This window comes from Tyto alba, unplaced genomic scaffold, assembly GCF_018691265.1.
Source record: "Tyto alba isolate M040663 unplaced genomic scaffold, T.alba_DEE_v4.0 Super-Scaffold_46, whole genome shotgun sequence".
NCBI lineage: Eukaryota > Metazoa > Chordata > Aves > Strigiformes > Tytonidae > Tyto > Tyto alba.
The window spans coordinates 7,940,753-7,957,817 of record NW_024881322.1 but is presented as its reverse complement, the minus strand read 5'-3'; the positions used below and the strand labels follow the sequence as shown (position 1 = coordinate 7,957,817).

General features: G+C 40.5%; 1 protein-coding gene and 1 non-coding gene across 2 annotated transcripts in view; one reads left to right on the top strand and one right to left on the bottom strand.

The window, feature by feature from the left end:
- SACM1L (SAC1 like phosphatidylinositide phosphatase) overlaps nt 1-15,771 on the bottom strand; it is a 32,174-nt gene extending 16,403 nt beyond the window's left edge. The window contains exons 1-5 of the mRNA XM_042806434.1: nt 15,545-15,771; nt 7,775-7,872; nt 5,988-6,062; nt 3,328-3,455; nt 2,181-2,330 (exon numbers count right to left, since the gene is read on the bottom strand). Of these exons, the coding sequence (XP_042662368.1) occupies nt 2,181-2,330; nt 3,328-3,455; nt 5,988-6,062; nt 7,775-7,872; nt 15,545-15,600 (507 nt within the window). The 5' untranslated portion in view covers nt 15,601-15,771. The remainder of the gene's footprint in view (nt 1-2,180; nt 2,331-3,327; nt 3,456-5,987; nt 6,063-7,774; nt 7,873-15,544) is intronic.
- Nucleotides 15,772-16,020: 249 nt separating this feature from the next.
- Nucleotides 16,021-16,093, top strand: TRNAR-ACG. Its single transcript has one exon. It is a non-coding gene; the product is annotated as a tRNA-Arg (tRNA).
- Nucleotides 16,094-17,065: the final 972 nt, after the last annotated feature.

Genomic DNA, 17,065 nt, shown 5'->3' with positions numbered 1-17,065 from the left:
CCGAAAGTTAAACGATACTTGTAGTTTAAAAGACGAAAGTATTTTTATTCCACTGCACAAGCAATCGTCTTCAACTTTATGTATTTCCTATTCCGAATTCACCTCAAAAGTGTCTTGAGCAGGTTCTGAGCACATTCCAGAAAGCTACAAGATTAGTCACAAAAGTGACATTTGCTGTAGAACGTAGTGCAGGCTCTGGGGAAGTAGCATAAATCTCAGCTTTAAGATGAGGCAGGCAGACAACACATCACCGAGGATGAGGGTTAATTCAAGCTCAGTGTTGGAAAAGTCCTTTGTCTAACAGAAAACAAAAATACAACTATCTGCCAGAAACTGTTCAAACCCTATTTGCAGTACCTTGAAACAGTAAATGAAGATGACATGATGCATTGTGGCTAATTCCTTCTACCAGTACTGTTTAAAAAAAAACCAACAAACCCAAACAAAACAACAACAACAAAACAACCCCAACACACAAACATAAAATCAAAACACTGACACATCAACCACAGACCAGGCTTCTCCTGTAGAGGTGAACTAGAGATGATCAAAATTGACACCATCCTTTTGTTAAGCCATTATACTGCAACCACATGAGGAGGGTAAAATGACATTAACATTGTTTTAACCATCCAACATCTGAACTTACTCGAAACTGACATCTTTTTACTGTACTTTGCCTTTCAAACAACCTTCTGAAGTGCCACAGTTTTAAGGCAAACAAATCCTTTCATGTCAGCAACTGCTCTCCCTGTCAAGAGCACTGCCAGAACAGCATTTGATAATGTAAGATAGTCCCCAACTATAAACTGATTTTTAAATTGATGGGGTTTTGTTTTGTTCTGGTTTTTGCTGTTTTTTAAATCTTCGAAAAAGCGTACTGCTTCCCCAGCTTAGATAGTTTTGGTAACTAAGAGACAGCAACTTGTGACTCTACTGTCACCTCTTTGCCAAAGGAAGAAAAAGTGCTACTGACTACCAAGGTTTAATATTTCAGTGCCTAGGCTGTTTAGACCTTGTTTATGCTGCAGTATAGTAAGTTACTAGACTTAGGATTCCAGAACTTTGACAGTACAATAGAATTTCAAGCTCAAATTGCATTTGGCTGTGTGATTCTGTTGTCTTTAAGAAAAAAGCAGCATATTAAATTCATGCTTCAAACATAAGGAACAGGTGTAGTTTAGACAGAATACAATATTCCAAGGCCAACCCACAGTTCTCTTCCACATTATCCTGGAAGAAAAAGCAAAGTCAAGTGCCACTGATTCCACTTTCTTTTTTCCTCCCTGATTCTAGGTCAGATGACTGACTTGTTTTCTGTCAGTTTTCCTGCTTAGTTCCTTCCTGTTGCAATTAGAAGCGTCTGATATTAAAATCAGAAGTAAACTTCCATTTATTTTGATTTTTTTTTTTAAATCTATTTAAAGCAGACTGCAGAAAGTACTTCTAACTGCCTGATCTACAAGTCAGACGTCACATCAGAACAGATTTCTATAAATTCATGCTGCTCACAAGCTATGAGACTTAAGGAAGGGTGGACTAGTATGCTCAGCCACAAACCCTAACAGCTTTGATAAAACACTGCAGTGCTGAACAAATTTGTGTACCGAAACACTACAGACCAGCAATTTCCACCCTTATTCTAAGCACCCTACGAAGCAAACTCAGCTGTAACTTGACTCAGTGTAACTTTGCACACTGTCTTGGTTGCTTCTTTTTCCTCTTCCTGTCAGCTTCTTATTGCAGAGAACTGCCCCAGTACAACTCAATTAACAAGATCACAGATACAATCTAGTTACACAGTTCAGCAAAACAGTGCTATTTTTTCCTAGTTAAATTCTAAGGATTTGCATCTAAGCAACATGTAAATCTGTTTCACTCATTTAAATTAATGATTAAAATAGTAAAGCTATTTTTAGTTTAAGAGGCCCATAAATGCTTTAACAGTATCTGCTACCATTTAGCATACTAATTCACTGTAAAAACCAAAAAGATTTAAGACAAGTGTAAGGAGACTACAAACTTCAGCAACATCATCCTCAACTTTATGTAAAGTTTCCTTTAATTCATGATAGTTTGTTTTGATATAATTTAAACATCAGCTGCATAAACTAAACTTAAGCCATGCAGAACTGACTGACAATGTCCAAGACAGATACTAACCAAAATTAAATCCTTACCCTCTCTAGGAGGCTCATTTCCTGAAACTCTGGGCTCGTGTTGGCTAGCCGTTGCAGAGTGTGTGTTAAGTCATATGTTGTTGAGAAGTAAAATCCATCCACGCTCAAGACATGATTAAGCATCGATAAAAATACTTTATTGTCCTGCAACTGTTGAGATGAGAAGAGGACAGAGAAGCTCTCATTTATTACCACTGAAATACCTTATTCTTATAAGCTACCACTACTTTTAAGTGATAAAATGAATTTTGCTAGTGCTATAGCAACACATGACATCATCCAGAGATTAACATACAAGAAGAAAACCATGAGATTACAATTTTGATACCAGTCCACTGATAAATTACAGCTAGCACACTGGCAACCAAATTCTGCAAGAACAGTGAAGAGCAGAGAACGGTATTTCTATGAGGTAAACAGCTACTGATATTAAACTAGTATTAGTGACTTCCAAGCAAGAAGGAAGCCATTAGTTTCCCTGAAAACCATTCAATCAAAAAAACAAGACAAGATGTCAATGCAAAAGAAAGGATGTAACTCACTGTCAAGATTAACCCAATAACTAATCGGTGTTATGGTTCAAGTTTTGATTAACCTCATTCCTTTCCTGAAAGACCATCAGATTCCCTTTCAGCTCCATTATCTACTCTCTATCAATCCACAACACACCTTTTAAAAAAAATCTTCATCCTTTTCCTCCCTCAAAAAAAAAATAATTCTTCCCTGCTGGGTAATTATGCAATTGCACAACTGCATAAATAACGCAAGACGGGTAATTAGATGACTGCAGGGCATCTTATTGTAGGGGCTATCAGAATAGTAAAGCTGTGAGAAAGACTTAACAAGAGCAGCATTAAGAAGAATGTACCATCTTAAAATAGGGAAAAATGCAAAATATGCAGATCAAACTCCAACGATGATATTCTAAGTTGCACAGTGCAGGTTTGTTATCTCGAATGACATACCTTTACATACATCTATAGCCAAATACTACATCAATTATAGTAGCCTGAACAAATCAGAGAAAAAAAAGTATAATTCAAACAGCTTAAAAAATTTTTTTAATTCTTTCATCAATTAGGTCCTGTGTAATGGACATTAACATAACATAACATTCTCCCCCCACACCCATAATCAATCCATCTACCTGAATATCAGTTAAATGCAGCATGGTCTTCTTGTAGGAGAGGATGTCAAAGTCTGTTGCTTTCCAGATTGCATGACTGAAAATCTCACCTACTTTTTTCTTTTTTGTTATTACAATAAGATAAGTGCCTGTAAATCAGAAAGAGTAGAGCTTAAAAATAAAAATAGGTGCACATATTACGAAAAGCAACCTATAAATGTATCAGAAAACTGAAACCAATAGGAAAGTGAGGTTTCTGCAAGTTACACCTAGGACTTATAACAGTAAGGGGCTGAAACAGAAGCCAAATGCACTTGCTAAGCCACTCCACTTCTCTATGCTCACAGATCTTGAGCTACTCCATTAAGTTTAAGGAATTAAAAAAAAAATGGACAAGATAAGAAAAGTGTCAGCTACTTTTACTTCAGACCAGAGACGGTCTGAAAATCTTTAGGCTTGCAAATGCAGAAAGAGGCCAGTTATCTTGAATGTGCTTCGGAAAGCACAGAGCAAGTCCAAAATACACAAAAGGAAGCATGCTTAAGAACCCAAAAAAACTATTAACTGCAATGAAAAAAACAGTTTATCTTAACAGATTCAAAATGGAGCAAAGAGAAGGGAGTTTCTCTGAATAATTTAAGATGGGAAGTTTGCCATTTTGCTGGTTGCATAAGTAACAAAGCAAAAAACCACAATCACGACAGTTCACTCAAAGCAATTAATTTACACTTGTTAGTAAACACAACATAGCCTTATTTCTAAGCCTATCGTATTTCAGTGCCATCTTGTTTTTGGAGAAAAAACTTACTTTTTTATCCATCAATATCCAATTTAATAATGTCTCATCATCTACATCTTATAACCATTAAATGCTTACCTACAATTTCAATGGTGCAAAATAACGAGGAGGCCATGCAGAAGCACAGAACCACAAATCTAATACACTTTTCTACTAAAGCATTCAGAAGTATATATGCCAAAGCAGAAACACTTCATGTTGTGTGCAGTAAGCTTACTCATTATCTGTATTTACTAATATACCTAGATACACATCAAGTTTTATGGACAGATGAATTACTGTATCAGGTAACTATATAGTTAGTCAGAGAGCAGGTACCACCCCCACTGCAGCTCTAGTCTTACACCTTTTGCTTGGGTGGAATATTCAAGCACTTAAGAATGCTGTAGCATGTTTTCATCTCAAGTTATAAGTACTGCTTTTGATTGGTATGTCAGAAGTATGCAGATACTTTATAAAAACAGCACATTACATCCACAACTATGCCACAAAGATGCTGCACAAATAGACACATTTAATCTGACATGAATTTTCAGTGTTGTCTTTTCTTATTTAGATATGCAACCTTCTGTCTGAGATTTCAGAGCTTCAGATACTACTTCAACAATTTTCTCCCTTAATACTGTAATAGGCAAAGAATGTTTATACTTGTTAAAGACACTGCATTGCTAGATATGGAACCAGTTTTACAGTTAACAGATAACAGTGAACTGTCTAACAACACTTAGCTACACATTTACTTTACTGACACCATATTTAGTTTGACAGCTGTATACTAACAATCAGTGCAAAGCTTTGGGGGGTGGAACAAAAAAAAAAATAGGCTATTAAAAGAAGTTACACACTTCTATATTTTATATAATATTTAGTCAGATTAAAGTCATTACCGATCCTGTAAACTGTGGAAATTCCCCTTTGGGGCAGTTCAGTTTTAAAACAGTTGGGGCTTGTCAAGCACCTAAGACACAGGAGTCCATTACATTGCTCTTACTCTGCAAGATCTACAATTCTTTAGAATATGAGCACATAAAGTTCAGTAGTTTATGATCCTGTCAGAAGTTATTGCATTTAGCACAATGATACTTTACTTCAGTTGAGAATACTGCAATGAGTGAACTTAAATCCCTTCTATGTATGGAGGCTTTTATTCAGTATGCATGCTCCTTATTGCATCATTTTGCAGACTACTTTAGTCTCAACCTCTAATAAAGTCTACCAATAAAAGATCTTTTGAATAGCAATGCTTACTTTCCTGGAAGCTCAGACTTTACACATCAGGTTTATTTGTGGCAGTGACTGTTTAGTCCTGAACACCACTGAGGTACTTAGAAAAAGCAGACAGCTTATTCTTACCTTATTCTACAACTCCCTAAAATTTAGAATTGTTTCAGTTTGTCCTTTTTCTTTCAAAGTTGAATTTTCTTTGTATTTTTAGAATAGCTGGAACACATCATTACTCAAATAGCTGAATTTACTAGTCTATCACCCTGTCACTCTCCAGTTATCTGTGTACCAACATTATTGATTTCAAGGCAAACTTCACAACCCGGTATTTGATTGTCGCACTAAATCCGGCAGCTAAAATTAAGAGTTATGAAGAGTAAGCAGATGAAGTTCTTTGCATGCATTTGAAATGCATTCCTTAAAAGCCAACATGCTGTCAGTTAACCCTACCTTTAGAGCAGCTACAGGTTTAAGAGGTACATGAACGTTCATGAATGATACTTGGGTACCTCCATCCTCTAGCATCCACAAGGAAAGCCCACCATACTGATGAAAGTATAACCTCACATATTTGCAAATACTACTTTTGTCTTTAAAGCTTTTTTAGCAATACATTTTCCCAAAGTATCTTTACAGAGCACAGTTCTGTTTTCCTTACCTGCCACCAAGCGGATTGTTCCCAAAATACCGTATATAGGCCTTGTAACAGCTGAAGGGGGAACATCTTTCTTAACTGAAAAGGAGAAGACAAACATCAGAATTTCAGACTGCTTCTTTCATGACTATACTGAAAAACTATTAAACTAGGTTTGTCAAAGCTTCTTGGTCAAATCTTAAGTTTTTCTAGTGTTAAGTATGAGAAACAATGTATCAGAATTTCAAAGCCTGATGGGGGGCAGGGGGAAAGGATGCAGAAGCATCCTAACCCAGTTTATCATACTTAACCAAAATAGTAATTCAACTGAATTTAATTCAAGCTCATTCACGTGATAGTACAGCAAGTAGACTCCTCAATAATATATTGTCCTGCCACCTTCCAAAAGCTTTTTGTTTTGAAGCCATCAAAGACAAACTGTAAATGCTTGTTCCTCCCACTTTTCACTGCATCTTCTAAGCCTCCATCTACTTCCATTTCAGAAGGCTTAGTTCACTTTTTGGTCTATCTCTGCAGAACTACCAACGACAGCGTAGATACGGCAAGGGATACAGTAATCCAAACAACATACCAAGAGATCCAAAAGGTATCTAAACATCAATTACAAGTCTTAGCATGTTAAACTTCCATCTATCCACTTTTCTAGAATAACAGAAGGGATAGTAGAGAGGTTGGAAAGAAAAACAACACACCCACACCAGAGTCAGGCATTTTCCCAGAGCTTGGAGAACAGAGAAAGGTAGCTCTGGCATTTTCCTTTGCTTTAAACACCTTTCAGGTTCATCTGGTAAAACACCAATAATGAGAACAGATGTAGACTAATAAGAGTCAGGACAGACATCTTTACAGTTTTGAAGGAGAAATACACCAAAAGTATCAGTGGGATTGGCACGCTGCTCTTTCATGAAGTATACAAGAGGCCTAATAAGAGAATGACTGTTTTTATATTAATATTACTGTAGCATTTATGTCTGTTTAGAGATTAGTAATAATGAGGTACAAACTCCTCAAGTATCAAAAGGGAAGTCACCCATTGCCTTCATGTCATGTTGTCATTTAATGCAAGTTCTTTGATTGGTTTTATGTATTAGTTTCACATTCTTAAAAAAAAAAAAATTAAAGACATCTTCATCAGCATGCTTAAGACTACTTGCACTGACATTCAAATCCAGACTTGCAACACAGAACTAAATCTACAGTGAGGTGTTTTTACTGTTGTTGTTTCTAGAGGCTTTATGAACACTCAGGTTTCAGTATTAAATAAAAGCACTGGGACAATTCAGCAAAAGCTGCAGGATCCCAGTGTTCAACCCTTCTCATGTTTGATCTTAGATTTGTAGAACCAATACCAACTAGCTTGGATGAGTCAGTTTTTACTGTTGTGATGGGCAGTCTTACCAAAAAGAAGCATCACTATCACCCTGGTTACCTACAGCAAAAAAGCGTTTCAAACCAAGTTCTTTGCAGGACGGAATACAAAGCACTATTTTAAAACAGCAACTAAAGATAAAAACAATTATCCTAGTATCAATTTAAGGTTCTGAAGATCTTCAAAATACAAAGCACTATTTTAAAACAGCAACTAAAGATAAAAACAATTATCCTAGTATCAATTTAAGGTTCTGAAGATCTTCAAAATACAAAGCACTATTTTAAAACAGCAACTAAAGATAAAAACAATTATCCTAGTATCAATTTAAGGTTCTGAAGATCTTCTGTGAGGCACCAAGAGCAAAAGAGACAAAAAGGACAAAGAAGCCTATATTGAGAAATACTGGTGAGGAGAGTACCTGTAAGAGTCACTTCTGTGGAGACTCTATCAATAGCGAGCACGTCATCTGCTCCATCATCACAAGCTTCCACATAGAACTTCTCTGGTGTTATATGCCTTGAAGAGAATGGATAGGGAAAAAGGAATTTGTTTAGCAACGCTTACTTTGTGTTTGTTTATTCTCCACTACCTGAAGACAGAACAACCAATTTTAAACCTCATTTCAGCTGCAAAACCCCAAAATTCTCACTAGATTACTTTCCAACACCCACTGATGTTGACAGTGCAAACAAAATCAAGTCAAGTTAATCAGTTATTGCAGAATCCACAGCTTGTTTAATAATCTTAATTCTTGTTTATTACTGGAAGTTAAACATGAAAATGAGTTTGTGTACACAGTGGTCCCCTTTAATTCATGTAAGCTTGAACTATGTCACTTAGAAGTCTGATAAGCCAAAACCAAACTTCAAAATCAGAAGGTTTTTTTTAACCAAACACTTTTTAAATATTTCAGAAACTAAAGTACCACATCCCTGATGCAAGTCTAATAAACACAAAAGTAATGTCCAGTGATAAAAACACCTGTTTCATAAGCATCCACTGGAAACAACACAGAAAAAACAGAAAAGTTGCAGTGGCACACTAGTTTATTGAAGCAGGTGTCTCAACATTACCTTTTTCCAAATTTGTTAGCCAGGTCTACATGCCATGCATGTGGTAACCTGTATCCTCCCCATCAGACACACCAGACAAATCACACACTGACATCCTGTTTGGACTTCAGAGCTATCTTTCCCTTCAGAAAAACTGTATGCAGTACGATACTGGACAAAATTAAGCATAGTTTTCAAAAATATTCCTTAAAAAGTATGTTGAGATACTTGCAAGGAACACTAAAACAAAAAGCTCACACTCTCTTGAACTAGTGTCCTTAACTCTCATAATGATTTTTCTTAGTTTAAGGCCTGATAAGACCAGTGGTCAGTGTTTTAAACATCTTGTTCTGGAAATTTATTCTACAGGATAGATGTTTTTGGGCTCCTTCTCCCTAAACAGATCTTGTATTTCTTCACATCTTTTGTATTTTTTTTAAAAACCTTCAGAAAGCTGAATCAAAATCCTAACTTCGAACAGAAGAACTCTTTGAAAGAGGCCTTCTATATCTCTTAACACCCCACCTTCCACCCACTAAAAGCAGGGCCAACTTAAAAGTTTATTCAACTTCAAAATTAAAGCCTACTTTTTAGGCTGTGTTTTAAATCTCCCCAAGGATGGTGATTCTACAACCTCTCTGAGAAATTAGAAGAAAGTTAGAGGAGACCAAGTGCTTAAATAAACTGAAAAAATGAAAAACCCCAAACCACAACAACGTAACAGAACAAACTGTAAAGCAATCAATAGTTAACAGTTCACCAGGTAATTTAACTTCTTTAAAGATGAATTACTCTATTGGTCCTAAAATGGGAAACACATCAGCAGTATTCCCTTTGTAAATGAGCCTTAAACTTTCACGTACACATATAAAATGCTTCATCTCTGAAACTAAATACATCAGAGCAAGAAATACAAATGTGTAGTTTGTTGCACGCTGAAGCCTGAAACCCCCTACTTTGTTCTCATTGCTTCTGTTTTTGATGAAGTGCACATGTGCACCCCTGGCTCTAAGAAGGTTTCACAGCAATCATGGGAGCTGTTTTCACAGGGAAGAGCAAAGAAGCTTACACAGATACGACAGGCAAGACAAGCTTAAGGACATTTATAAACCCTCAATTTGTTAAAGAATTTTAAAATAAATCAGAATACACTATTCAAGGTGCAGTCAGAAACCTATTGCTAGTTGGCAGAAGACAGTAGTAGGAATTTTTTCCACAAGAGAAAGCTGCAGCTACTTAACTTCTGTTGGTTTAACTGAAGAGTCAGCTTTTTCTGGGAGGCCAGTTGACACACAAGACTCCAGCCAAAAAAAAACGGGGAAAAGACACTGCAAAATTTAATATCGGACCCATTATGCCTTTAACACAGATGCTCGTGCACTCTTACTCATCCCACTATCTTAAGCAAAATAAATTGAAAAAAACCATAGCAGATTGTAAAATAGTGTCCAAATTAGTGGGAACGATAGTTTCAGGTTTTTGAATACTCTGTATAAAGAACACAACATAGACAAGACACCTACACTGACTGTACAAAGCACAACTGAGCATTTCCATCCATGTTCAGTATTTTTCAAAGCTGCTCTTTGCAATATAAAGTGCAACATGGCTATGACAGTACTATAGTCTCAGCATTGAGATTCACTCACATGTTATTTGTTTGAAAACAGGCTTTGGCTATGAAAAAGCCTACAGGTGTAGAACATTTGTCATATAAACAAATCTCCTACTTACTGCACTCAAGAATAATATTTTCTCCCTAAGGAACATGAAGTCTTTTACCCTCATCATCCACAAGTTAGGAAAAATGAGAGAATTAAGGCTGCCAGTACAAATTACGCCTGGTCTCTCAGTATGTGTCATACACCCTGCTTCACTAGACCAGGCCTCAGCATTTCTCCTCTCAAATCCTAGCCCATATTTTGTCTTCTGTCACTGCCCTTTTATCAGTTTATCATCTTTAGCTCCTCTCACATAATGCCTGTACATTTCTAACTTTGCTTAAACCATGTTTTACCCTCACACACACACAAAAAACAACTTTGCAATCAAAATCCTCCTTCTAGCAGTATTCTCGAATTGGTGATTTGGTGAGAAAAGCGTCATGGAGAGTGCAAGACAAGCGATCCCTGCCTTAGGTTCAAAGGACCAAACCAGCTCCAGGCTTCAGCAGCTTGCAGCACACTAGAACAGTTTTGTCACTGACTGATTTGGAGCTTTGGGTGTTTTTGTTTTGGGGGTCTGCGGGCAGGAGGAAATCAAGTTGCCAGTCTGCAAAGTTGAGAGAACTTAAACAAGTACTTCTCTTTGGGATCACCATTAAAATCCGCCTTAAAAAATACAACTGCACAACACAAGCTGAAAAACCTAATACCCTGCAAAGTGAAATTCTTTCTTCGGAAGTGGGAGAATTAGTGTTCTTCAAAGTTTTTGATGGAAGGATGATTCATGTAGTCCTTGCTTCATTTGCGTAAATAGTTGAAAGTTTTCTAAAGTAAATACAGTTGAGGAAGAGGCCAAGGCTCAAAGAATTTTCAGTCCAAACGCCAATTTACAAACTTACAAATTACTGGAACTAGTCTAATAGTCTCATTCTCATTTAGATGACCTTTTCAATTGTAAGATTGATATAACTAAGATGACTGTCTCTCACTTCTCTCTCAGGAAGGAAGCTGATGAACAATGCATGCAAGAATGGTGTTTTTCCAGACACTACTCAGAACCAAGTCTGTATGTCTATCAGAAGCTTAGAAAGATCACACACATACTTATATTACATGATCTGAGAAGGAGATATTAAATGCTGGAAGCAGGATCATTCACAATGATCTGGAATCTGCAGACAGATTCACTACATTCTTTAATGAAATAAGGAACAGATGAAAGGCCAAGTGCTAGTATTATATCAAAAATAATAATAAAGAAACCAGTATTTTCAAGAAGCCCATAATGTCTGTAGTTACTTCTGAAACTGGTTTTCATACACCAGTTTATATTTGCTTTTGTATAAACTACGTATTTGACATCGGAGTCTGCCTTCTCCTTGGCTACGTTGTCACTACTGCCTATAACCATCCAAAATGCCAAGAACTCCTTCTTAATAGCAGTATCTTGCTTCTATTACATCTTAATAGCACATAAAATCTTCACAAAATTTGAGTTGTTCCCATTTACTTTTTTTTAAAATACAAAAAACACCCTGACCACCATTATCATGGACTATTTCTCAGTGTTGCTAAAGAATAAAGGGAGAGATAAATGGAAATATTTGACATTGATAGTATAACCCATGATGCTTAAGAAAATTAAAGGTATTGAAGAACTGCCACCACCAAATTCATGTTTCAAATATTACTGAAGGCGACTTGGATCTCATTTTGAAAATCTTCCCCAACCAACTGTATGGCTTGCTGCCAAGATATAAAGCAACTCACTCAGAGTTCATTCCTATCATTCAAAGTTGAGGAAAAAAAGTGTTGATTCTCAGCATAATAGACAAATAGAAGGAAAAAAACATAAACCACTGCTTGCTTACACCAAGTGTAAAGTCTATTTCATTTACAGTTGAGACAGGTTTTTTTTATTTGTATATTTGTTGTGAAGCTTCACTTCATTAGTTGTATTATAAAGCAGTCTTATATATCATGAAAATGATGCAGAGTTGCATCCCACACTTTAATTAGGTTGATCTTACAGACAGTAATATTTCTGTGTTCAGATACAGCATGAAAGAGGACTCATCATGCTCTAATGGCAACTAAAGATAGTACTTCACTCAATATCACTTAAGCCTTCCAGGCCTCAACAGCCAAACCCTTACTTCAGTAATTGATTATTTCACCATAAATACTTAACATTGCTCTAATGCAGGAAACTCTTTTATGTCAGCCTCTAAATACTGTAATAAAGTGAGCCAAAAGCACATCCTGTACCACACAGCAATGCATTTGCTGTACTCAAGATACCAAAGTGGTCTGCAGTGAGCTATAGGAAAGATGTTAGTATATGCACTGTCCCAACAGTGTGTTAAGTAACAGCGCTAACACACTGATGGTTTCAACACTCCAGAGATTCCAGATTTTCTAGGTGAGCAGGTGTGCTAATTATACATCTACAATAAGTAGCAGAAACAGCTCAAGGAACTGGAACATCTCCCATGGAGCAGAAGTTGTTGCAGGGAAAAGAAGGGGAGTATATAATCCCAGGATTAAAAAAAAACACTAATGGAAATACCATTTAAAAAAAAAAAAAAAGGCATGTGTTAAAGGCATATCTTTATAATGACTATTTCCAGTTAAGTTTCACTTAAGATGACAAGTAATTTACTGCCTAAATGAATGCTCTCCTCAACCAACATCCCTGAGCTTCACCATGACAGCCATTTAGATTAAACAGGAAAAAAAAGTATGTGTAGCTGTTCTTTCTAGAAGTATTCTCCAAACTCTGAAAACTCTGTTTAGAAAACAAGCAAAAAAAAAAAAAACCAAGCCCAAAGACAAGGTGCACTTTTAGACCTCTCCCCTAACACACACAGGTGGAAGACACCATGTCCAAGTGCAATAGCTACTAACAACTGACAAGTACTTCCACAAAGCGTGTAGGCATAGCTGTGGGCAGGAGGAGTTAATTTTGAAACACAGCTAGTGCCAGAGACCCACAGGATACCGAGAAGGCTATCGGCAAGATCAGTCTTCAGCCAAGCACAAAGGAAAAAAAGTAACTTTAAGTGAGCCAAAACAACAGTCAGGATTCTCTCCATTCTGCAGGTAGTTTTACCAATCAGTTTCTATTGATTAACTGGACACCATCCACTAGCTTGCTACCTGCAACAGCTGTTTAAATCTTGCAGTTTATTCCTGAGGCTATGTGAGAAAGTTAAATAAGTATAGCAGTGACATAGATGACAACTATGGATAGCAGTTTTCAGGTTAAGTTTTCCCCAGTAACTGCTAGTGTAACTTAACTACTTCCAACAGCAGCATAGATGCCAGATATCAGCATTTTTACCAGTATCACCTGAACATGACTGATGACACTGGTGAAAGCACAAAGGGTTTGAGTCACTAATTTGATAACATGAGAAATGCAAGAGAGGTTTGCATTCAGAGCTAGAACCTGTGACTGGATGTAGAGAATGGGACCCTGCAGAGCACTACAGTGAAGCTCCGTATAGGGCCTCTGGAGCACCCAGAAGAGGTACAGTTGCAGAACCTGACCTTTTCATAGTGATAACGAGAAGTCAGTAAAAAAAATCCAACCAAAACACTCTTATCACTAAATCCCCAACCTGAAGTCTAGCCTGGATTTCTCAGAACAACATTCTCCTTTGACCTTGCCAACCTAGTAAGTTTGACTCATTAACCAAGTTATGTCCCTGTATCTTTAAAATGCCTGGTGGGAAGTCTACAGGTATTACCCACAACTTCGTGCAGTAACAGGAAAAAAGCTTGTTTTTCAGAACACGAAACAATTCTGTTTTCAAGCTTATAAAAAACTCTTAAAATTACACTTAATATTAAAAACTACCATCCTTGTTCTAAGATTAAACTTTAAATGACGGACTTCTTTACTAGCCTGTACCTAGAATAGTGCTTTTACTAAAAAAAAAAAACCAAAAAAAAACTCAATAAGAACAACTAGGTACTACCAGTCATACAAAGGCTACTCATACAACTCACCTTTTCTCCTCTGCAGGCAAAAAGATCACAAGTTCAGCTTAGAGAAAGACAAATACTGTTTAGGTGACAAAAGAAAAAAAAAAGCTTTCTGCCAAATAAACAAGTTTTTCAGCCATCACTGATGATCTTATTCTTCAGTAATACTCAATTACCTCCAGTGTCTGTATACCCTCACACAGCTACCTAATCAAAATAAAAAGCCCAGTGATTTTTAAACACGTGACAGTATTATGACAAACTGTTTATATGGATCTGTAAGAAAGATCTAAGTATGTTTGCTCTGAATCCAAAGGATGACTGTCAAATGAAATTTAGCAGAGCATTAAGTACAGTTAAATCAGGTTTAAAAAAAAACCCACCTCACTTTCAGACACTGCTGCCTGAAAATGGCACCAGTAACTCAATTACAGTGTTTCAAGTTAATATTTAGAGGTTGAAAGCCTGGAAACGCCTTTAGGACACACAAGGACATTTCACTGCTGGCTTCAGACAGCCCTGAAGAACCTCATGATCAGAGTCATTTTTTCAGGAGTTTCAATCGGCCAGCGTGAGGGCTTATAATGGAAACGCCTATCGCTCTGCTTACGCAACTTCTTTTGCTGTATAAGAGGCAACGAGCAAACATCTGGCATATACAAGTCCAAAGGGTTGCATTCTCCCCCAAAGCCTTTGTTTTAATGAAAATGTTACAGCAGGGAAGCGAGAAGAATTTATTTGAAAACCCACTGTAGGCACTACACAGGTGAGCCCCAAAAGTTCAAAATCATCAACTGGCGTCAAAACCATACCACAAAAAACCAAACCAAAACAACAACAAAAAAAAACACAAACAGAAAAAAAAAAAAAAAAAAAAAAAAAAAAAAAGGAAACAAAACCAGACTGTGCCATAAGAGACTGCTGGGTAAGAATGCTGAAGGCACCTTCTGCCGGCAAGTGACACTGCACGTACAGAGCACATACATACATAAGCATCAGGACTGGAGTTCCTACAAGCCACCTCCGAAGACCGCAGCCGCCAGCCCCGGCCGCGCCGCCCCTCAGGGGCCGTTCCCGCGGCAGAGCGGCCAGGCGGCCGCCCGGGAAGCCCTGCGAGCGCTCCCCCTCCTCTACATGGCAAGAGGGAAACGAGAGAGACATGCGAACCGCCGGCGGCGTTTTCCTTCCACCTTCCCCCCCCCGCCTCGATCTGCGCTATCAGATGGGCGGCGAAAGGGGATCGGAGCTCGAAGCCCTCCTCCCCCTCGCCGCCAGCCGCCGCCCCGGGCCGCGCTGACCCAGGAAGCGGGGTAGAGGCGGCGGCGGCCCCGGGGCTGGGGGGGGACGAGGGGCGGCCGAGAGCGGCAGCGAGCCGCAGGGCGCCCCGGGGCCGTGAGGGCTCAGGCGACCGTTGCTCCAACGGCCGGCCGCGGCAGGTGACAGACCCGCGCGTGCTCCTCCCGCCCGCCGCGGGTCACTCACAGCTTCAGGCTGGCGTAGGCCGCCGCCGCCGCCGTTCCTGCCGCCGCCGCCGCCATTCGTCCCCCGTCGGGCTGTCTCCGGCCGCCGCCGGCTCCGCGCCGCGTCGCGTCGCTCCCGGCCGCTCCTTCCCTGCCAGGCTGACGCGTCCCCCGGCCTTGAGAGACGGGACCCCGCACGGGACAAACCTACCGGGGCGCCTCGGCGAGCGCCACAGGGCGGGGCACCACGGCGGGGGGGAAGGGGGGCGGGCCTGGGCCGACTCGCCGGCCTCACGATTGGCTGAGCCACCGCGCTCCACCAATCGAACGGCACCGGGCGAGGATTGGCCAGCGCACGGGTGGGTCGGCAAGCCGCGCCCCGGGGCGGGCCGCTGGGCCGGAGGTCGGCGAGGGGATTGGCTGCTCTCTGAGCGGCGGCCCCGCCCCCGCGCCGCGTCTCTGGTGAAGTGCATGAGGGCAGAAAATCGTACGCGAGCAGGGCCAGTGGCGCAATGGATAACGCGTCTGACTACGGATCAGAAGATTCTAGGTTCGACTCCTGGCTGGCTCGGCTGCTCATTTTTTCCCGCGCCTTTTTTTCCCTCCTGGACTCCAGCCCGAGGGTGCCGCCTGCACCCCCCTCCGCTCGTGGGCAGCGTCCCAACTCCCACGCGGACCCACCGCACCCGCCGTCGTGCCCCCAACGTGGGGTGTACACCAGGAGCATCAAAACACCCCAGGGTTTGGGGGACATTAGGGGGGCGTGGGTGCCCTTGGCAGCCCCCACCCCCCCCAGGCACCACCTCGGGGAGGGCTGGTGGCCACCTGGGCTCCCTGTCTGGGCTGGGGGTTTGGCACAGAGCAGACCTGGGGCACCTCGTGGTCAATCTCCCACTGGATCCAGCCCTCGGGTATCATTCCCCCAGTTCTGGGCAGCTTCTTGCCTCAAGGAGGGGGAACCCCAATGTCTGATTACAGCTAATTCTATTTAGTTGCTTCATTTTAGCTGATAGCTCCATGCTGCTGCAGTGTTGCTCAGCCAGCAGCGCTTTCAGCACCTCGTCTTCAGATATGAGGAGACATCACCGTCACTGATAGCAGCGACACCAACGGGGTCACCACATGGGCACCTGCCCCCCGGAGACACCAGAACCCTCCCCAGAACCCTCTGAGGAACCCAGCCTCACCAACACTGCAAAAGGAGACCCCCATGCTGGGACTGGAGCCTGCTCCCACCCGTAGCACATCCCTCCTGAGCTCCTCACCCCAGGACCCGGGTCTCCCCAGAGGGATGCTGGAGCAGGGCGGCCTCCGATGGGACTGTGCCAAATACCAGCTGCCCATGAAGGACTGGAAATCCCCAGTGCAACCCCACTGAGGAGGTTCCCCCCACCAGCCCCTGCTTCAGCCACTGATGGCGGGGGGGGGGGGGGACAGGAGGGAAGGCAGAGCTTGGGAAACCATCATTTCACAGCGTAACTACCTCCCCGTGGACTCTGGGAGATGACAGTCATCATAATTTTAGGAAAGACTTGACGCTGAG